A 22,893-nucleotide genomic window follows, 5' to 3' on the forward strand; every position below is an offset into this window, starting at 1 on the left:
CGGGTTACCAGAACACCATAAAAAGGTGTTTTATGGCTAATTCGAACGGAATTTAAAATTGATAGTGCCCTTTTTAAGTGACCAAAAAGATTAGAGGGCAGCTAGCCCCTCCCCAAAAGCCCTCCTTCCCTGAAAGTCGTCTGATCATAATTTTAAGACAGCCATTTTTTCAACCAGTTTTTTCAGGTCAAATAACTTAAATTTTGTTGATGACATAACCCTCCATAGTCCCTTGGAAAAGGGCTGTAAGTGAATAAGGATTATTCAAGATGCTGTCTTTGAATCAGGATGTCAAGGAATGAATTCTTTACCGTGCAACAATTCCTAATTCCTTACTAAATCATGATATATGCGGCGAACAGAACCATCGGCTCCCCCTGTGTACGTGTCTATTACAGTCCTAAAGATTTGCTAATGGACACTTCATGGACTAACACACATATAAGATTGAACAAAATAAAAATAGAAGTTTATTTTAACAAAACTAAAGAGCAAAGCTATGTCTTGATAAAAGCAAAATAACTAACAGAAACTATAATGAACAATGAACTAAAAGTGAAAAGAAACAGTTATTAGACTTATTAAAAATGAAACCAATAATTAACTTATAATGTACAAAAAATTAAACTCATTTTCAGCTCGAACTCAAAACGAAGAGATATTGCTAGATATACGTACTGCTAAGTTGTCCCCTTGCACCCTGATTATAGTTTTTTTTTAAACGACATTAACAGACAGATATTAAATTAAAAAAAAAAAGAAATTAGACATAATAAAAATAGAAACAATAATGAACTTATGATGTACCCAGAATAAAACAGATATTTATTTCAAACTCAAAACAAAAAGAAATTACTAGATAAATGAACTGGAAAGTCGCCCCCCCTTGTACTCCAATTATAGCGTGAGTTTGATGACATTGTCAATATACCTTTTGATAATCTGTATATTTATATTTTTATTTCTTGAAATTCTCAACATTTCCCGGAATTTTCACCTCAATACTCTTAGCCTTACAAGTAGTTGCAATAGAAATAAATGTAACAGTAGTAGTAGCCGGAGTAATAGTATTAATAGCAGTAGTAGTGGTAAGATAGCATTTTTGAATTTTGGTCAATTCCTCTTCCCCTTTAAGCACTCTCTAAAATTTCCAACTTAGTACCCAAATCCATTCTTTAGATGCGCCCTTTTGGCAATCTGCATGAAGATAATGTGTTTTGGTTTAGTTCAAATTTACCCAAAATAATCACTCAAATTTTCATCTTCATTCGCTTAGGCTTAAGTAAAACTAGCAATGATAGCAGTGCTAGTAGTAGCAAGCATGCATTGCCTTTTGGTCAACTGATCTTCCCATTTAAGTATTGTCTGAAAACAAATAGTGTATTTTTATTTAGTTCGAATTTCCTCTCAATGTTCTCTCAAGTTTTCATCTTTATATGCTTAGCTTTAATAATACTAGTATCATAGTAATAGTGGTAAATGTGGAGCAGTAGAAGCAGTAGTACTGTTGTGTTATCAGTAGCAGTAGCAACAGTATTAATAGCAGTAGTAGCATGTACATGTCGCCTTTTGGTTAATTGAACATTCCCTTCATTATGGCCCGGAGGTTTCAGCTTGATACGGTAAGCCGTTCCAAATATATTGCTAATACGCCCTTTTTACAACCTCTATGCACATAGCTTGTTCTGATTTAGCTCAACTTTCCCCTCATCATTTCCTCAGATGCTCCCTTCAACACTTTCAGCCTTGGTAGTAATCCCAAAAGAAGCAGAAATTTTAGTGTTAGTAGTAGTAGTGGGAGGAGTGGTAGTAGTAGTGAGTAGTTGTTGTAGTAGTAGTGAGTAGTTGTTGTAGTAGTAGTAGCAGTAGGTCTAGCCCAAATATTGCCTTTTTGGTCAAGTCATCATCTCCATTATCTTTTTCTGAAAATTCCAAATCGGATGATTGGATGCGTTTGGGGAAATGATGGGCGTGGGGGGGCTAGTTGCCTCTTAAAAAGGGACACTAGATCTTTCAATTTTCAATCAAATGAGTTTTTTTTGAAGTTTCAACGGCAACTCCGTCTGTACGAAAATCCTTTGTCAGAAAAAATAATGCATTGTGTCCACTTCGCTCTTTATTTACCTCTTTACACGTACACGGGAATTGGCGGGGACACGGCAACTGGTACATTCACAGGGAGGATCAGCTCGACCATGTATGTTCAATCACATATCCATCCTCCTTATCTATATTGCTAGCTTAACAAACGGTTTTCGGCATTTACCTCGGAAGTGTGAAAATGTTAAAAGCGACCTTAGGGCGTAACAGTGACTATATGCAAAAGTTATTAAGTTCAGAGGCACCCATAAGAAGTTGTAAACATAAGTAAATGTGTACAATATAAAGAATGGAAGGAACTTCCCCAAAAAATGACCTGATAATAATGAATTTAGCACAAGGAAGTTTTGGATGCCCAAGAGCCCACTAACAAAATTTAAAAGACTTGTTTCTCACAGTGACCATAACGAGCCAGTAAGTCATACAGTTGCAATAGTAATCTTTTTCGAACAGAAATCGTGCGTTCTAGAGCCTTTAATAAGAATTACTAGTTTTATGTAAATGGATTCATAATAAATATTCAAATAAATTTTAAAGAAATAGTTTGGAGAGACAATCCTAAATTATGCATATGACCAATTTGAAATGAAAAAGTGTCTTGGTGATTTGGATTAGAAAGTTGAATCGCCCTGAAATTTTATTAAAACAAATTTGGTGATTCCAAGGGCCTTCCCTTTATACATAAGCACAAATGCCATATCCAGTAAAACTTGGGAGAAAGGTGAATACATTGTAAGATTTGGGCATTGAGAGCCAATTTAGTCCTGCCCGATTGAAGTGCTCTCTGTTGTCCGTCTCTCCCCAAAACTGGAATCTTCAGGGCTGCTCAAATTGGATCAATGGTTGTGGAATATTAAGAGCTCAATCGAACGGAAAGAGCGAGCTCTAGTGTCCATGTGAGGAATTTGTGGGTAACAAGGTCCCCTCTTTGTATCTTTGGCCTGGAGTCTCATCGCAGTAGAACGCGACATGTCAAAATAGTTCTTCAAAATGAATATTTTATTTAAATATAGTTATATCAAGAAAAATAACCTGTATCTTTTCCAAAAATAAATTACGACACAATTGCATCAACATTCGTTCAAAAATAGTGTTCAGACCGGTTTTAGATTTAAGAGTTAAAAAAACACAAACGTAGGATCAAATGCTATTTTTGCACCATAATCACTTATTGCTGAATATCTTGTGCCAATTTTATTAATATTTACGTCAACATTATTTGTTTACTCTACAGTTTTTTAAAAGTTTCAATCATGCACCAAGATATTAATCAGTTTCTTATAAATTCATAAAACACCTCCAAAATTGAGAACACAAATTATGCAATTAGTGTTACAAGCTTCTTTTTGCAATAAATTAAATTTATAACTGCATACAGGAAAATATGACATGGAATTCCCCTATAAGGCTATTCCTAACGACCCATGCAAAAATTGGAAAATGAAAAACCTAAGAAACCACAACGTTTTAATACTAAGCGTGCTAATGGCTGAAACCAAAAAGCGTTATTTTTTACCTCTTGGATAAATATTGTGCTAACCCAATCCCCAAGCTAACCGCATATTCAGTATTTTCGTTCGGGGGAGTATTTTTTTCAGGATAGTTAAAAAAAACTTAAAAAAAGTTCATCAAAAAAATTTTATATGCATTTTTGCTATTTTTTATGAGTCGGATAAAATTTCTAAAGGCGTTGAGTTATTAAGTAGCTTTGATTTGAGTAAACGGTTGACAAACAATAAATATCATCCAACTAACCAATCAACTATCTTGATAAAATTAAAAATTTTACGAAATAAGCCTTCGAATCAAGTCCTAATGGCGTCACTTGGAAGCAGATGCATTTACTGAGAAGGGACCTAGGCAAAGCCCCCTTTCCCACGACATTTCCTTGTTTTTTCTTTTGACGGCCCTTACCTTCGAAATAATTTCCCGCACGCATATATGATCGTAAGACGTGGAAATTATTTTGATTTGAAAGACCTAAGAAAGTAAAAGGGAATGTCACGCACAAAAAATACTTCTGAACTAAGCTATGACATAAATTACTGTTAGTTAAAGACTTATTTATTTATTATATGCTAAAATAATTAGTTTATCTTTATAACATAAAAGAAAAAAGCAGTAGTTACCCATCGAATCATTATTTCAAAATCTTGTCAAACATAGCCGCGGATGTCCGACGGCTGGGCGCCGACCCGCGGTGTCTTTGAAGTCGAAATACTTTGGTAATCATCAATCAGTGAGACTTAATTACGCACATAATATTAATGTTAGCTGTAGCTTCATGTTTTTGTGCTTAAGGTTACGCGAGGAAAAATAGATGCAATCTTCTTGTTGAACAACACGTGAACGAAGAGTAATTGCTATTCTTAAGCTTGTCACATGCAGTGTATTGTAGTTTTTCGTAACCGAGGAACATAAAATAGAATATTATTAACTAGTATAGTTTTTTCAGGCATTATTTTAGGTGGTAGCGACAATCCATTATCGCATAGTTAAAACAGTTAATCGACCATTTGCATATACTGTAGTATAATTTCGCAATCGAGAATTTATACAAATGCTCTCCTAATATAGATGCAGGGAAAATTGACTTTCATCTGCTTCAATTCTAAATGAAGTTCTTATTCACTTGGACACACTTAAAAGGTAGAGGAAAAGAGAAGATGCTCAATATATTAAAGTTGTTGCTGTGAATAGTATTTTTAGCAATGTTTAAAAACTCAAGGAATCACCATAGACATCGACTTTCACCATCCTAAAGAACCACCTTAAGTAAAGCTAGAAAACACTCACGGAGATGCATCAAAATTTCGATACTTGAACCAGTCGTATGTGCAAGACACAAGCATCTGGTCCATCTCCTGTTTCCCAGAAGGAGAACCGTAAAAATTGCTCGTCTTCAAAAACTCTAAAACCCTTATGATTTTTCTATAATTTTATATCTTGTGGCCGGACCTTAAAGTACTAAGGTTATTAAAAATGAAATTTTATTTTTTAAATTGTTTAACGGAAAATTTTCACCATCATATACGTCTTAAAAGAAGGAAAACGTGGAAACACAATTTTCAGGGAAAAGATATCCATATAAAATTATGGATTGCTACTTGTCGGTTATTGGAAACACAATCAAAAATTGGTTTCATTGGAATCACACATCTAAAAAACTGGTTTCATAGCAAGTGATGGATGATACAATGCATTGGGCTTTGATAGAATGCGTTGGACTTACATAATTGGGGCTATATATTTGCACATTAGAGATGGGGGGGGGGGTTAGGTTAGGCTGGGTTAGATTTCCATAATTTTGTTTCTAAAGTATTATTTTATCATCATGTTTTGTTATTTTTCACTAGGATTAACCTAACTTCACTTTTCGGGAAGTTTCCAATAACCGACAAGTACCATGTAGTTTTAACACTTAGCGGGTGTCAATTCTGAAAATATGGAGCGTGAGTGAAAAATCAGCAGAAAACGGAGTTCATCCTGTTTACGCCAATTGCGTAAAACAGGAGAAAAAGTGCGATTGACATTCTGGGGATCAAAAGATTGTTTATGTTTGAATTACTACAAGCAAAAATCTTCGTCAAATTTACGAAATTAGTTTCTGCTTATTTTTGTTTTATTTCAAGGTTCAATATAACAACTCTGTTAACAAAAACTTTGCGCAGAGATTGTACCTAAATGTTCTTTCAATAACTAAAAGAAAAATAATAGAAAATCTCAGTACTCAGGTGTGAGTAGATCTAAGAAGGAGTCAAGGGCAAAATATATCTTCATATTGACGTCGTGAGTACTTTAAAGTTAGCCAAAAAACTTAATGGGACTAGTTTTTATGTGAACGGGTCCAGAGTCTTACAGACATGTTATCCCCTACTATTCCATTAGATTCAATAAATATAAGAGGCTTATTTAATGAATTTATTGGGGACTAATGATTATGTCCAAAACTCTTGAATTTTGGATTTTGACCATTATTCAAAGGCGAGAAGACTAGTCAGTTTGACAAAATGCCCCATCCCCCAATAAATTCATGCCTCTCTATTATACGTAGGCCATATTATAAGCAATACTGGGGAGTATGCGTAGTCAGATTTTTTAGTGGAAAAGTTTATGACTTTCTAGTGGATCATTGGATATGATATGAGTGAAAAAAAGAGGATTCACGAACTTAATTGTGAGGAACTACCAACCGCATGTTTGGCTGACCACTTTTTGGTCACACTTCAAGCTTTGCAACACAAAACCAATACCAGAAAAAAGGAAGGCTCACAATAGTTTTATCGGTTTCAATGTCAGTAATTTTTAATTTGCAGTTTTTAATCTCTCAAGGGTCAAGCATAGCCAGTCATAAGCAGCGACTAGTACTGCCTAGATAAGGAGCGATATGGCTTAAGTATTATTTTATGTTTTATCTATTGACCAGGATACTTCGTATGTAGGTAGTGGTTGTAAAAGCTTTGGATGGGGTTCATTCGATTGTAAATTGAAATTTCTAGTGTCATTTTTAAGAGCCTAAAGGGATTTGAGGACAATCAGCCCCCTCATGAACACTTTCTTCCTGCCTAGCGATACTTTAAGCCTAAAAGACATTCGATCAAAATTTTGAAACATCCATTCCGTTCGTAGTCCAATAAAAATGTCTCCAATGATAACAAGACCTCCCCACTAGCCCCTGGGGCAAGGGCCGTAAAATATGCAAGTTGCTCATTTTTAAACATTAGGTTTTAATTGGGTAAAAGGGCCATGTTTGATCCTGGATGTCCGATCAAAACTTTCATGGATCAATCTATGGATCAAAAAGACCAAAAGTTCGTTTGTGTGTGTTTGGGGGGGGGTAAGGGCACGAAAATGGCTCAGAAACTTCCTCTTTTGATTGTTTGTATTTAGATTAAGCTCTTCTGGATTGTTCACTATGCCAAAATTTCCAGTATGTTTCAAGGGTACACTCAGGAAACGACATACGTACCTCAATAAATCGAAAGACGCTATGCGTACCTATCTTTTAAAATTATTTAATATATCTTGGGAACGGCTTAAGGGATCGAGATGAAGCTTCAAGGGAGTATTAAAGACATGACTGGTTGGAATTTAAAATTGATTTGAGGGAGTAGAGGTAAATTGAAAGACATTACATATATATCTAGTTCATAAAAATACTATATCTGCAACATCTTAAGAACGTTTTAGGGGACGAAATTGAAATCTTCAGGTGATTTGGACAAAGGGAGGGGGTGAGGCAAGGAAGATTCAACAGTACTCGAGGAGGAGGAAGCGGTTAGACAGTTTTTGTCTCCAATTCAGAAAAACATAACGATTTTGTACCATAAGCTCCTATGAACTTATAGTTTATGCGTGATTCAGTAGCGAGACAAATCAAAATTCACTACATGTTTCCAGGTTGTAAAAAGAGCAAAACTACAATTTTGCTATATCTAAGGAGTGGCTAAGGGTTTTGAGTTGAAATTTTCAGGAAATATTCAAGAGGGAGTATTGAAACTAAAAAAAAACACTATAAGCATCCCGGTTATCAAAATACCGTATCGGCAGTATCTCAGAGACAGAATTTAACAACTACAGAGATCAAGTTGAAACTTCAGCAGAATACTGAAAAGAATGATCAAGTTAATTTTTAATTTTGACTTGGGACGGGAGCTGAGGTAGACAAAAAAACCACTACTTGTATACAGGTTACTGAAACAGCCTGTCTGTGCTATTGGGGAAAAGGTTTGGGGCATGGAGTTGAAATTGTCAGGTACTGTCTTAGAAAGTAAAGGGGAGAGTCAGGCACATAAATTCAAATTTAGCTTCGGGGAAGGCAACGGGGCTAAATCCTTTTGGGTCCAATTCAGACAAAAATAAAATTTGGTATTATATGCTCCTATGGGATTTATAATCCATGCAAAGTGAGAAAAACCAAAAGACTATCTGCCCCCAGGTCAATATCGTACATCGTATAACATCTCTAACATCGTCAGAACAGCTTAGGTAACAATATGTGCATTCAGGTTGTCAAAGTCCCACATACGCAATACGCTGGGGATGAAAATTGGCCGTTGAAGAAGGGAATTCAAAGTATTAGTGGCCTTCTTTTCCTACACTGCCCCCCACAATTCCAATGAAATCTGATCAAAATTTTGAGATAGCCGTTTTGTTCAGTATGATCAAAAACTAAAAAAATATACGTCCGGGATGACTCAATCCCTACAAATCTTGGGACAAGGGCAGTAAATTATGTAAGTTGCCCATTGTTTACACATGGATTATAAAATGAAAAAGGAGGGACATATTTGGTTCTGGATGTCCGATTAACTTTAAATTTCGAGATTATTCTCTGGGACAAAAAACCATACCTATCGTAGGGATTGCAGGGGGGGGCTTAGGAGGAGTAGTGTCGATTCATGGAAATAGAGAGGGGACAACAGTATTTGCATATCCTAGGAGAATATTTTTCAATGAAAGTACATCAAAAATAGGACTTTTCAAAATCTATAGAGGGCGGGGAATCTGGAGGCAAATGCCACCATATCTCCCTCCCAAACAACATCCCTGATGAGGGGATTGGAAACGGGCCCATAACTTATTGTTCTTATCAAAAGACACTATTTGTATTGAAACTGCCAAAGTAGCATGTCCGTAAAATCTTGGAAGCGGCTTTTTGGAGGGAAAGAGGGGAAGGCTAGGCAAGGAAAGCGCATATTTAGTTTTGGAGAGGGAAACAGAACTAACCAATTTTGTCTCCAATCCATAAACACAAAAACCTGTTTTCACTATAATATCTTAAGAGATTTTTATTTTGTGCACGATTAAGCAGCAAGACAGATCAAAAGGCACTCTGTCTTGTCATATCGCCAATATAGCGTATATACCATATTTTGAGAAGGGCTTATGGTATTAAATTGAAACATTGATTCTTATGGTATTAAATGTGGTTACATTGATTCTTAGTTGGCAATATTCAAACTTTATACGCTTATCTGGACTAAATTTTCGCCCATAAAAGCACATCAATTAAAATTTTTGAACCGAGTAAACTTCAATCAGGATCCAATCTGGTTTTATTGAAGCTTGAGATTGTATATTTATTTTTATTTTCTTAAACAACAAACAGAACTCTTTAATAAATGACCTCAAAATCCATTCATTTAAACAAATAAGCAGTTACAACCAAAAAATAATTCAATAATATTCTTATGATGAAATGTTCGATCCCATTTGTCTATATTTACGGCATAAGCAGGGTAAGGGTCAGGATGCCTTCAACCGTACAGAAGGCCAAAAATCACGTAGATTTTTAATACATTTCTATAGTACTTCCCCTCCCCATAATTATTTACGAGGATAAACCACTATTAAAATTAGTCACCAAATGTTCTCGAAAGTTTAAACAAAATACCAAAATCTTAAGCAGAACAAGAGCTAAGAGCTCATATGGCACTTGTGACGAGGTCGGAAGAGCCGAGAGCTCATATGGTACGAGGTCAGAAGAGCCAAGAGCTCATTTGGACGAGGTCGGAAGAGCCGAGAGCTCATATGGTACAAGGTCGGAAGAGCCAAGAGCTCATTTGGCACTTGTGAGAACGTCAGAACCTAAAGTTAAACTTTATAGCACAAGATCCTTCTAAATATCAAATTTCATTAAGATCTGGTCACCCTTTCGTAAGTTACAAATACCTCAATTTTCAAAATTACCTCCCCCCTCCCAATTCCACCAAAGAGAGCAGATCCGGTCCAGTTATGTCAGTCACGTATCTTAGACAGGTTTCTATTCTTCCCATCCAGTTTCATCCTGATCTCACCGCTTTAAGTATTTTCTAAGATTTCCGGTCCCCCCAACTGCCCCCCCCATTACGTTTGATCCGGTTGAGATTTAAAATAAGATATCAGAGTTACGAGGTCCTTCTAAATATGAAGTTTCATGAAGATCTGATCACTCCTTCGTAAGTTAAAAATACGTTATTTTTCTTATTTTTCAGAATTACCCCCCCCCCCCCCCGCAATTGAGCGGATCCGTTCCAATTATGTAAATTACGTATGCAAGACTTTTGCTTATTTTTCCAACCAAGTTTCATCCCAATCCCTCCAATCTAAGCGTTTCCCATCATTTTAGGTCTCCCCACCCCAAACTTCCCCCAATGTCACCAGATCCGGTCAGGATTTAAAATAAGAGCTTTGAGCCACGATATCCTTCTAAAAATCAAATTTCATGGAGATCCAATCACCCGTTCGTAAGTTAAAAATACCTCATTTTTTCTAATTTTTCAGAATTAACCCCCCCCCCCCCCAACTACCCAAAAGAGAGCGGATCCGTTCCGTTTATGTCAATCATCTATCTAGGACTTGTGTTTATTTTTCCCACCATGTTTCATCCCGATCCCTCCACTCTAAGTGTTTTCCAAGTTTTAGGTTCCCCCTCCCAACTCCCCGCCCCCATCACAAGATCTGGTCGGGATTTAAAATAAGAGCTCTAGGACACGATATCCTTCTAAACATCAAATTTCATTGAGATCCGATCACCCGTTCGCAAGTTGAAAATACCTCATTTTTCTAATTTTTAAGACTTACTCCCCCCCCCCAACTACCCCAAAGAGAACAAATAAGTTCCGATTATGTCAATCATGTATCTAGGACTTGCGCTTATTTTTCCCATCAAGTTTCATCCCGATCCCTCTACTCTAAGTGTTTTCCAAGATTTTAGGTTTCCCCCCTCCAACTCCCCCCAATGTCATCAGACCCAGTCGGGATTTAAAATAAGAGCTCTGAGACACAATATCATTCCAAACATCAAATTTCATTAAGATCCAATCACCCGCTCATAAGTTAAAAATACTTCATTTTTTCTATTTTTCCGAATTAACCGGCCCCTACTCCCCCCCCCAGATGGTCAAATCGGGAAAACGACTATTTCTAATTTAATCTGGTCCGGTCCCTGATACGCTTGCCAAATTTCATCGTCCTAGCTTACCTGGAAGTGCCTAAAGTAGCAAAACCGGGACTTTAGGTTTTCCCCCTCCGACTCCCCCCAATGTCATCAGATCCGGTCGGGATTTAAAATAAGAGCTCTAAGACACAATATCATTCCAAACATGAAATTTCATTAAGATCCAAATACCCGCTGATAAGTTAAAAATACTTCATTTTTTCTATTTTTTGCGAATTAACCGGGCCCCCACTCCCCCCCAGATGGTCAAATCGGGAAAACGACTATTTCTAATTTAATCTGGTGCGGTCCCTGATACGCTTGCCAAATTTCATCGTCCTAGCTTACCTGGAAGTGCCTAAAGTAGCAAAACCAGGACAGACCGACAGACCGACAGACAGACAGACCGACAGAATTGGCGACTGCTATATGTCACTTGGTTAATACCAAGTGCCATAAAAACCGAAAAAAAACTTAGCAAATATTCCTTTTATTAACCACTAAAGAACAATGTATTCAAAAAACAAACAAGAATTAATTAGAGAAATTTTTAATGCAATCATGTTAAACCATGAACAATCAGAAATCAAGTCATAAAACAATACCGGCTCAAAACAGATATAAATTATTTAAAAAGGAGGGTGTAATTTCGTCAAAATCCTGGGGGACAAAGGCTATACCAAATTTAAGCTGGGGGGGGGCAACTGGGGTCTAGATAGAACAGTTACCCCCTGCCCCTAGCAAATTACGCGCCTGAACAAGAGCAGAGCTAACACCCCACGGGCCTCCTAAGGGCCAGGGCGTCATTTGTGCTTTACTGAGAACAAATATATTTTAAATATTTATCTTTTATGAAGCTAATAAATTTAAAAGTTTAAATTTCAGACGTTCCTGAGACTAAAAATGCCAGGAACTAATATCATTATATATTAAATAGCCGATATACTTTTATTAGTTCTTTTCAGTATTAAATTTAATAAGTAATTGCCCTCCAATCCTTTTGGTTTCTTAGAAAGGGTACTAGAATTAGTAATTTCGGCTTAAATAAGCACTTTTGCCGATGGTGTGGTACCATTGGTCGATATGATCATCCTTGTGAAACACACACACACAAACAAACGATAAACGCGCATTCGTGATCTTTCTTCTGGCAAAACATTAACAACAACATTCCGCGTTTTTCCAGATAGGAACTTGAAACATCTACAATAGGGTTCTCAGATATGATGAATCTGATGGTAAGATTTTCATTAAGTTTCTTTGTTTCTTAGGTGGTGTTTCGGTTACTATAGAGCCATACCGCTCCTTACTTACAGTTGGTTACCACAGACTGTTTGATAATCTTGATTATCATGGTGATATTGTTTCTTATTGGTGTTTTCGCAAACGTTTTAACAAACCAACACCATACTGTTTAAGATACATATCGTTTTCAAAATGCAAATGATGTTCAAGCCATTTAGAAGTTTGGATTGGAAGAAAGGAAAACAAGTAGCACCACTCTTATTTTGTAAACCATGATGAGCCTTGAGCTGTATTTTTTTGTTGTTGTTGTTACGACAAATACAAGCGAAATACTTGAAATAAAAATTGTTTCAAATGACGCTCTGGTCTTTTATATACCTAGGGGGGTTCCCCCTACTCCTGTCTAAAATAATTTCTGTTCGTTTGAGTTTGGCTGTTACTCGTTGTAATTTGTGTCTGTTTTGGGTTTGATGGGTAACACTAAACCTAGTACATCTTGAATATTTGGAATCAGTATAATAAGCCAATTCTTTTGATATATCTATTGACATTATAATGTTGTTTTTTAGAGTTTCGGTTACTATTGAGTCGTGTCGCTCCTTACTTACAGTTCGTTACCACGAACTGTTTGATAATCTTGGTTATTATGGTGGTTTTGCATCTTATTGGTGTTTTCACAAATGCTTTAAGAAACAAATACGATATCGTTTAAGATGCATATCGTTTTCAAAATGCAAATGACGTTCAAGCCGTTTAGAAGTTTGTATTGGGAGAAAGGAGAACAAGTAGCACCACTCTTATTTTGTAAACCCTGATTAGCCTTGAGCTGTAATTTTTTGTTGTTGTGTTGCTGTTGTTGTTACGACGAATACAAGAAAAAACATTGGAAATAAAAATTGTTTTCACTAAAGCGCAAATAATGCTCTGGTATTGATCCCTGCCTGTAATAATTTCTGTTCGTTTTAAGTTTGGCTGTTATTGGTTGTAATTTGTGTTTGTTCTGGATTTAAATTATACTTTGATAATAATTTTTGTTGGCTCTAATTTTGAATTAATGTAGTGCGAATAATTTTACTCTTCTTTGGCCTAATATAGCTCTTTGGCATTCTTTGAGAAACATCCTTTTTTTGATTTTTTTTTTCAATTATTTTCCTTAAAGCCCTATCAACAATTATAGAGAAATATCATGAATCAATTTTTTTTTGGTTAGTTTTGTGGATGTATGTAGCATAAACAGAGAAGCAATATTTTTTGTTTGTTTTATGTTTCAGATCCGTCTTTTAATTCCAGCAGATTTTTTTTTTATTCAATTGAAATACGTATCATTTATTTTTTGCGTATTTTACCGGAACAACTAACAATTGGGGAAGATGATATATATTAGATATCATGGGAGAAATACAATATCCTGAACTTTTCACAGTAGGAATGGGAATGAGGACCAAATATACAGGTTTTTCAGGGGGCATGTCCTTCCACCCACAAATGTTAATAGTTTGGATTATCAAAAAAATCTTGCAGATATGCATGGTGATACTGTTAAAACATAGACGATTTGATTAACACCATTTGTTTTTAATTATACAGGTTTCTCTCGTCCCTCGTCTTTCTTAACTTATTACGTTTATTAGGTGCAATCGCCCTGCTTTTTCTCCCTTTATACGAAAGGGTTTAAAAAAATATATATGTTTGTTGTAGATAGATAAATTTGACAATTGTCACAATTGGCTCTGAAGAATTGTCAAAATTGTTTTTTCTAATGGCACTTCTAATGATAGATTTCATAAATAATTCTTTTAGATATCATCGTCTGGCCCACAAAGGGATGTGCTTATCAGTTTGCTTAATAATCTGATTTTACAAATATTTGAGGTTTTTTTTAACTTCTGATATCTAGTGAGGTTCTTTAGGAAATTATTGATATCCTAAGTTTGGCCAAAACAGACTAACATAAAGATTCAAATTTGAGTGTAAAAACCTATATTATATCAAAGTTCAAGCCTCCCCACTATATTTTCAAGAGACTAATTCCACTCCTTCCCGGTTTAGAAGGCTTGGAAGACTGTAAGAAGAAAGGCTTTAAACAAGACCATATTCGTCATAGAACATGGCCGTATTCACAAGGGGAGGAGTGTTACTGGATTAACCTCTCCCTCCAGAAAGATTCTCGTCTGACTCGTAAAAATATAACAAAAATCCATGCATACAAATTTTGATAGGTTTTTGACCCCCCCCCCCCCGAAAAACGGCAAAATTCTAGATAGACCCTTTCCCTAGGATCTTGAAAACGCCTCCTCGTGCGCTAATCTCATTATTCATGAAGTGCACAACTCTCCGAACTCAACAATTTTTTTTTCGTTTTGAAACGGGTAAAAAATAACATTTATTTCGCTGACTAAAGCAGCGTAGTAATGCAGTCATCATTTTTAAACTAAACAAATAATTTTCTATCGCCTAGGAAAAAATAACACTCATCCTTATTCCTCATTACAAGAGACAGACAATAGGCGTGGATGATACCTGCTGATAGTAGCTTTTCACATTTGCCGCCGATAACAATCTGTCGGCCGAATTTTCCAAGCGTCTTATATTCGGCCTACCCTTGATTCCGCCAATTGTGATAAAAATAACTAACGTCCACAAAAGAAACCTGAAAAGAACGGTTTTCTCATTGTTTCATAGATTGAGAAAGTTTGTATTAAAACCTAAATGGTATCTTAAATGATAAACAAAAACCAATTGGTTTCGTAATACTGATTTATTAGTGACATGTTGCAAACTTGTATTTGGACTTAATGGATTTTTTTTTCTTAAGTCAGTCCCGTTTTGAACAGCTTTTATTCACCAAATTATCTTAAAGAATTCATTTGGCATTTTTTTTTTGTTTTTAATTGGATATCAAAAGATGAATCTACCTATTTTTGCATTTGTAAAAATGTAAATTTTAAGTTTATCTTGCAACAGCAAGTTCTAGCAGATAAGTCACAATACAAACTGTGACAATCGCTAGGAAGTTTAACTGACAACTTAAGGCTCTAATGACAGTAACACGGCAAGAAATTTCGTCCCCCCAAAAAAGAAGATAAAGCTAATTTCTCAATAAGGGTAATTTTTCCAGCATGACATTTACTTTCACCAATTGAGTGCTGTAAAATCACAAATCTTTATTAAACATAGTCTTTCGTGTGCTTTTAAAACGCCTTCTGTAATAGGGAAAGGTATGCCCCCCCCAACCACATGCATCTATATAGCTTAGATTCAATATTCGCAGTTAAGCCGTTTTCCGAGTACGTCTATAATTTTGGGTTTTCTGTCTAAATGAAGTTAAAACTCAAAACTACCACTCAAACAAAAAATACTACTTTCCAGTTTATCCAAAATATTTTTGAAAAATAGTTTCAAATAAACTGGAAAGTGATATTTATTTATATTTATAGAATCCTGAAAAACTAGCGCTTTACTGAAAACACAAAACAAACACATAAAAAAAGCCCTAGAAACAAAAAACTAAATAGCCTGGAGAAAATAAAGAAATAAAAATATTTTACTACATAATTTTAAATCTCTAAAAACTCAAGCATGCCTAGTTTTCAGTAAAGTGCAAAAGGGTAGCTGTTGACAGCTGTCCTCTTATCATTCCCTTTTGAAATCCTTAGAAATACCCAGAGATGCGTTTGGTTTAGACCCTCCCTTTCTTCTCTAAAATTAATAAATTAAAATTCTAACTTGCTTCAAAAAGGGCTTTTCCACAGTCTGGCTTTCTGAAATGGATTAAACCTCTATTAAAACAAATTGCAGATGAGCCAAAAATTAAATTGAAGTACTTTCATACCAATTAATAGCTTTCTATTTATGACTGACTTTTAGATTTACTCCAAAATAATTGTGAATCTGCTAAACTACGCGACACAAAATTTACCTGCTAGAAAGAACAACTTTCACCCCTTCATAATCTAAAAATCATGTGTCAGCATCCACCTTCTGATTATACAAACATTACGTAATAACGTCTTCCTAAATTACCCCCCCCCCCCCTCTCAATCTAGAGCAAAAAGTATTGTATATATACTTTATGCATTGTTTCATGCTCAAATGTGATCAACCTTCAATTACATAGTGCAAAAATTAAATAGAATATAAACATCAAAGTTTTACGCTAATGGACATAACATAGTTAATTCTTTCTTGGCTTTACCCCCCTCCCCCCCCCCTCCCATTTCCCATTCCGATTGAAGTAAGAAAAGTACACATTTTGTAAGTGTTTTCCAATCTTATTTGTATAATTAACGAAAAATAAAAAAATGAAACTAGTAGGTTTTCCTTTTGTTTTCTTTTCTTTTTTTGGCTTCAAATTAAAAAAAAAAAAAAAAAAACACACAAAAATATCTAATAAAAAATCTAGAAACTTTAAAAGATAAAAGTTAGGTAAATTTAGAGGGATTGTAAAACCCCTTGCACTGCACAGTAGCACGTTGGTACTTAGCGGTGTCCTTTGTTAAATCACCCGGAACTAATGAACCTGTTGGATAGGCCTTTGAAGAGTTTAAGGGGTACAAAAGATTTTGAAAACTAGTATACCTTCAATTACACCCCCTTTTGAAAATCCAATCTGTAGATCCATGCTTGAAGTAGTTCTTCTCTAAATAGAATTTCCCACGCAGCGCAAGTTCTCGTATTAAAAAAAAACAAAACGAAAAAACAAATATATGTAATAACAGTTCGAAAAAAAAGCTCAGCTTGTTTATATTATAAGGGAGGTGAACTCTACTTAGGCGTTTAAGTAGGGATATATTTTTCCGTTCTAAAAATCGCATTATTCTTATTAGGTTTCTTTTTTTGCCCTTTAATTTTCGCATAAATTACGTGCTGTTTATTATTGTGGTGATTTTAATACTCCCATCAAGTTGTGGCTCCCACCTGCAGTGAATTCTTGCACATGTCCCTGCCCAAGAAGTTTCTGGAGTGGGGTAACCTTGCTGGTCCAATTTTAATTTTTGGCATAATTTCGGCATTTTGATTCAGAAACAAATTAATCTTCGTACTTTTCTGTACGAAGCTTTTCTAGCTATTCTGTAATTCAATTTCTTATACACAAGCATTGAACAAATTCTTAGGTTTTATTTGTGCTTCATTTCAAATACAATCGATGTTTCAATATATTTTGTTGGTGTTGGAACCACAAATGATTTGAATTGTCTAATCAACGAGCTAGAGTAGTAACGATTCAGCTCTATTACCCCCTCCCTCTTTCTTCTCGTCCTCCAACCACGTAAACATGAACATAATCTCAGAGGAGGTATGTTTTTTTTTGGCGGAGTGAATTCAAAAGAAAATTAATTCTAAAATATATGGGCAACAAGGAGGAGGGTAAGATTTTAGGACAGGGTTGTTCTCTAGCTTCACACTGTGCAAATAATTTACCCCCCCTCTTATGTAAATATAGCCCAAATTATATATTTTTCATCTATTCTGTCACTTCTCTTTGTCACTTCATTTTTATACAATCCTAATAAGGGGGGTTAATGCCAAATTTGTCTCTCACTCAATCGTACTATCTGTCTTGGCTTTTTCTACAATTAGCCATGGCTTGAGGCCCACAACTATTCAATTTTAATTCAAATCCCAGAAGTACCTATTAAAAAAGAAAAATGATTTCTAGGAACTCGGAATTCGGTAGTAAAATTCCGTAAATAAACATTTATCAATTTTTTGGAAATCTTTGTTTTATATTATACGTCATTCAAGGGTCTACGCTTTTAAGATTAAGTTTTAAAAAAAAAATCAAGTTTCTTCAACTGAAAATAAGGAAGAAAATTAAAACTTAAAAACACTAAAGTTTTTTAGTGCTTTGAAAAAACTTAATTTTCCAAATCGACGTCCCTTGTGTTTCAATACTCGTTCTTAGAAAATTAGGACACAATTCCAACTTCAGCGTAAATAACGAGGTACTGAGGAGGGACCAACCCCTATATATACAGATTACCTTCTGCTGATCTTATTTTAATGGACCTCTTCCCCTCTGTGAAAAACCACCTCTGCAAATCTCCTTCACCCACAGGATATCTCCCCCCTTGGAAAATTTCTGTATATTTACAAATAATAAATACCCTGTATAAATGTCGTGACCCTTTCCCTAGGGGCTGTGGGGGGTCGTATCATCCACAGAGGCATAGTTATTGGATCTTTCAACTCTACTGAACAAAACAAATATTTAAAGAAATTATCGGATGGGAAAGGGGCTTGTTGCCTTCCAATCTTTTTGGTCACCTAAAATGGCTCTAGAACTGTTAATTTATGTTTGAATAAATCTTCTAGGACAAGTGGTTCGATACGATCAACCCTGGGAAAAAAAAATCGAAAAATAAATAAACACGCATCCGTAATCTTTCTTCGGGTGAAAAATACAAAAACTCACTTTTTGTAAAAGGAGCTTGGAACTTCTGGAATATGGTTCTCTGATATGCTGAATATGACGGTGTGATTTTCATTAGGATTGCTTGACTTTTTTATGGCTTCCCCCCTTTTCCGGAAATCAGGAAAACATTTCTCAGTCTCGTAGCTTTTGATGGGTAATATTAAACTTAAAGAATTAGAATCAGCGTAATAAGCCAACCCGTTTGATCGGTTGCTATTAAGCCGACTTATTCCTTACTTACAGTTTGTTATCATGAGGTGTTTGATCTATTTAACACAATTATTCAGGAGTTATCATTCCCTTGATAACTCCGTGGTCATGGTAATGGTTTCTATGTTGCAATTTCAGGGAGGGGAATGCTAGTGCTGGAGTTTTTCATTGGGAGGAGAGGGTTTCGCTACCTCCCTTAGTTGTTTTGTGAAAGGCAAGTATCAGGACATTTATACATTTTAGTATTTCTTTCCCCAAATAATCCTAAAGAAAGTCTTCTGGTAATTTTTTTTATTGTGTGGAGGGAGATAAAGAGGGTTATGCATTTGATGGTTTTATTGATGCAAGAACAAACGAATTGTGTGTCTCTTTTCTTGGTCATGATTACCTTTGCAGCGGAACCAGCAATGGAGCGTTACTGTTTGGTGTATCTCCAATAAATGATGTTTTTTCTGCATTTAACGAGTATTTTAGCGGCATTAACGGTTTTTGTGTAATTTTTTATCTGATATAGGGTTTAGCAGATTTCATTAATGGAGCTCTTCATTTAGATTAAGCCAGCCCATTTTTAGTAGCATAGTAATAAATAAGCTTAGTAAGAAAATTAAAAACGGATACTCATAGAGATGGAGACAATAACAATAATAGATAGTACTACTTAGATTTTGAACTTTCGGTATCTTTTAGAAACCCCTCCCCCCTTATACTGAATTCTAAATATGTATCAGGCCTGTACACAATGACATATAGGATAGGATCTGGGGATTTTGGTTCAGGGGGGGACTATAACATACCGAAAGTTCAAGAGCTAACTAGCAACTGTCTATATTTTTAGAAAGCTGATGTATGAGAGAATAAATGAACAAGGCAATCGAATAATTTGGAAAATGATCACTAGTAAATCTCCTATCTCAACTTAAAGCTAACCTTGGGGAATAGCCCCTAACCCCCTTCTTCTGAAGAGACTATTGAATTCAGTAGTCTATTCTACAATCATATACTGTCATAAACGTTCATTTTACTTTGACCGCAAAAGGACACAGTATGTCACCAAGCGGCAGCATAACCTCAATAACTGGGATATATGCTAATCAGAGCTGTGTGGTGACTTTAAAATTAGTGTCATTAGTAGAAGACAAATTTGGGGAATCTCAGCATACCTCAAAAAAATATAAATTGTCTTTTTTGACCACATATAGGCACTTGAAGACTTTTCAATATTAACCCACCCCTCCTTGTAAAAAAATGAAACTCTGGCACTGTCCTTCATTGTACATCAGTGTATAGCTATAAAAACATTTTTATTCGTTTTTAAAACTTTTTTTGTAACCCCACCCCCTATAAAAATCATTTGTAAAACACCCCTTGAAAAAAAAACTGGATACGACCCTGGGTGTGGGTCAAAATCACAAAAAAAGAACAATATGTGCTATGATTCTTTTGTTTTTCCTACAAGGGCGGAAATATTTGGAGCCCCCCCCCCCTTTGCGTGGAGAAATGTTCATTATTGGATTTCAGCAGAAAATTGCGTCTGCATCTTAAAAAAATGCCAATAGTAAAGGGCAGGCCTCCAGTGGGTAACCAAGAATACAAATTTCTTTGAAAACCTTTACCGTCCCTGGAAAAACTTCATACCCATGAATGATGATTATACGCAAATACATTCAACATTTCATTTCTACAATGATGTTCAAATATTAAATTTAAAGAATGTGTCGAAAGCGTTCGTGTAATTAGAGTAGGGGACGAATTAACCACAATATTCTTTTAGTGTTTTTTGGACAGTAAAGAATTATTTTCAAATATTCAAAACAGTTACAATTTTCCCGTATATTCAGAATTTATGATCCCATATCAAACTCGATGATCATTGCCTCCACACCTCTGTGGATAACCTAGCATAGAGGAAAATAAAGAAGCGTTGAATCGGTAATGCATGATATTCTTTCCATAATAAACGAATACCACCCTTCGATTATTACATTATAAACGACCCATTACGTATTACATTATGGAAATAGCAGCAATCGATGTTTATCACCGGTAATGCTTATGCAACAAGTTCGTTTAAAACGGATACTTTATGTACATAATTTAGTTGAACGTGAACCTCCTAAGCCTTGCTGATATCAGAGTCGAGAGAGCTCAAAATAGGGCCTGTGTAAACTCCAACATTCCTGACCCCGCGCTTAAAGACATATTTTACCTCTTTCGACCCATAATTCCCAAAGCTCCTTCAAGGAATGATCCTACATGTCTAAATGATAATAATTAAAATCTTATGGCTCTCCAAGATAAATATACTACGAACATATTTTACAAATGATGTTTGATATCCGTCGAAGCTGATATCACGGCTGCTGAATTTGTTCATCACAAATCTAAACCTGGTAATGAAACAAATCAAAATGCATTGAGCGAATAATTCATAATAGCGTTTGATTTTCACCGAGCCTCGTAACTGAGGATTTTTGAGGCCGTTGATTTACCGTGATTTTTAATAATAATTTTGAGGCTAATGTTGCTAAATAAAAGTCTGAAATGAAAATATTCCGGTTGTAGTGTTTTATTTTGAACAAAGTTGGCTAGTATTACCAAAGTCGACACTTTGCTCTAGGGACAACGGTCTCGAACTTTGGAAAATCCCCATTAAAATCCAGCCTTCATAAAACTTTAAACAGGAAAACCAGGTCAATCCTTTCGATTATGTATAAAACCAGCCTTTGAGTACAACGTCTAAAAATAAGCAAACAGATACATATTTGACACTTATATTAAAATAGTCTATATACTAATTCATCCACAAAATTAAAGTAGAATCGGGCAAAGGAATGAAGGGTTAGCGAGATAGAGGAACCACCAAATTTCTTCGCTTTAAAAAAATTATACTCTTATATACTGTAAAATTTCCAGAATTTCAACATTTTCTTTATAGATATATTTCCCCTTTAAAATGGAAACTATTCCCCCACCAGAAAAGTTTTTACTGAGTACAGCAGTAGAAGTGGCATTGAACACAACCCTTGGGAGCATCCTTAAAGAAAGGCTAGCTTTATTGTTTGTTTAACATGGACTCCGACGATGGAGACTTTTAATAGAAGAGGTAATAAGAACCTTACATTTTCATTACTGCTTCTTTACGAACATCGCAGAACAAACCAAGGTTCCCACTAAGATTCAGAAAAAACACTGCCTATAAGGCATGTTGAGTTAGCCTTTATATCTTTTCCCTCTTGAGCCACAGTGTAACTAGACACATACACTCTTCAGTCATTTACTGAGATTCAAACGACTTCTTCCTTACTGATTGAAAGCGGCAAGCTCAAAGCAGAACCCGCGGCAAATCACCTTGCGCGCGCTAAACCATCGCCCCATGCTAATTAACAAAGGTGCTTAAACCAGGGAATTCCTACTCTTTCTCTTACCTACGTTATACTTAAGCTGGTAATTAAAGATTATTTTGAACTGAATGCTAAAAAATGTTAGCAATAATTGTAGAATGTTCCTAAGTCGCTTTTGCAAGAAAGGAAAAACAAATACAGAATTCCACATTTATTTAACAGTAGAATCACAATTTTGTTTTTGTACTGTGTACCCTGGGTAATAGAGACAAAGATAAACACAAAATAAATTTTATTAAAAAAAATACACATATCACCTGCTAGGAAAGGTAATGAATGTTGAAATGGCAGGCAATGAAAATGATGTAAAAACATCTATAGAAGCTTTCAAAAGCTGCGTTCTTCACAGCTGCACAGTAAAGACGCTCGTTGTTTATATTACTAAGTTCTACTGAAACAAGTTATTTTTAATTCTCTCGGAATTTTGCGATTGCTCTTACCATAAAAAAGAAACAAAACTAAAGGTAACACAGTTAACAGTAGGCCTATAGCTTCTGAATTCTTCTGAACTAAACACTGTAAATAGAACCTCTATCAAAGGGGGATTTTCAGAGGTCCTTCCAGTTTGATTATATCCCAGCACCCCCCTCTATTAATGCTTT

General features: G+C 35.4%; 1 protein-coding gene across 2 annotated transcripts in view; it reads right to left on the reverse strand.

Annotated features, from left to right (window-relative positions):
• The window catches only part of LOC136039329 (palmitoleoyl-protein carboxylesterase notum1-like), a 91,513-nt gene extending 69,333 nt beyond the window's left edge, over positions 1-22,180 (reverse strand). For both annotated transcript variants that reach the window (XM_065722963.1, XM_065722955.1), the window contains exons 1-2: positions 22,010-22,180; positions 14,786-14,915 (exon numbers count right to left, since the gene is read on the reverse strand). In XM_065722963.1, coding sequence (XP_065579035.1) covers positions 14,786-14,915; positions 22,010-22,017 — 138 coding nt within the window. In that variant the 5' untranslated portion in view covers positions 22,018-22,180. The remainder of the gene's footprint in view (positions 1-14,785; positions 14,916-22,009) is intronic.
• Between the last annotated feature and the right edge of the window lie 713 nt (positions 22,181-22,893).

Source organism: Artemia franciscana, chromosome 2 (genome assembly GCF_032884065.1).
Source record: "Artemia franciscana chromosome 2, ASM3288406v1, whole genome shotgun sequence".
Classification (NCBI taxonomy): Eukaryota; Metazoa; Arthropoda; class Branchiopoda; order Anostraca; family Artemiidae; genus Artemia; species Artemia franciscana.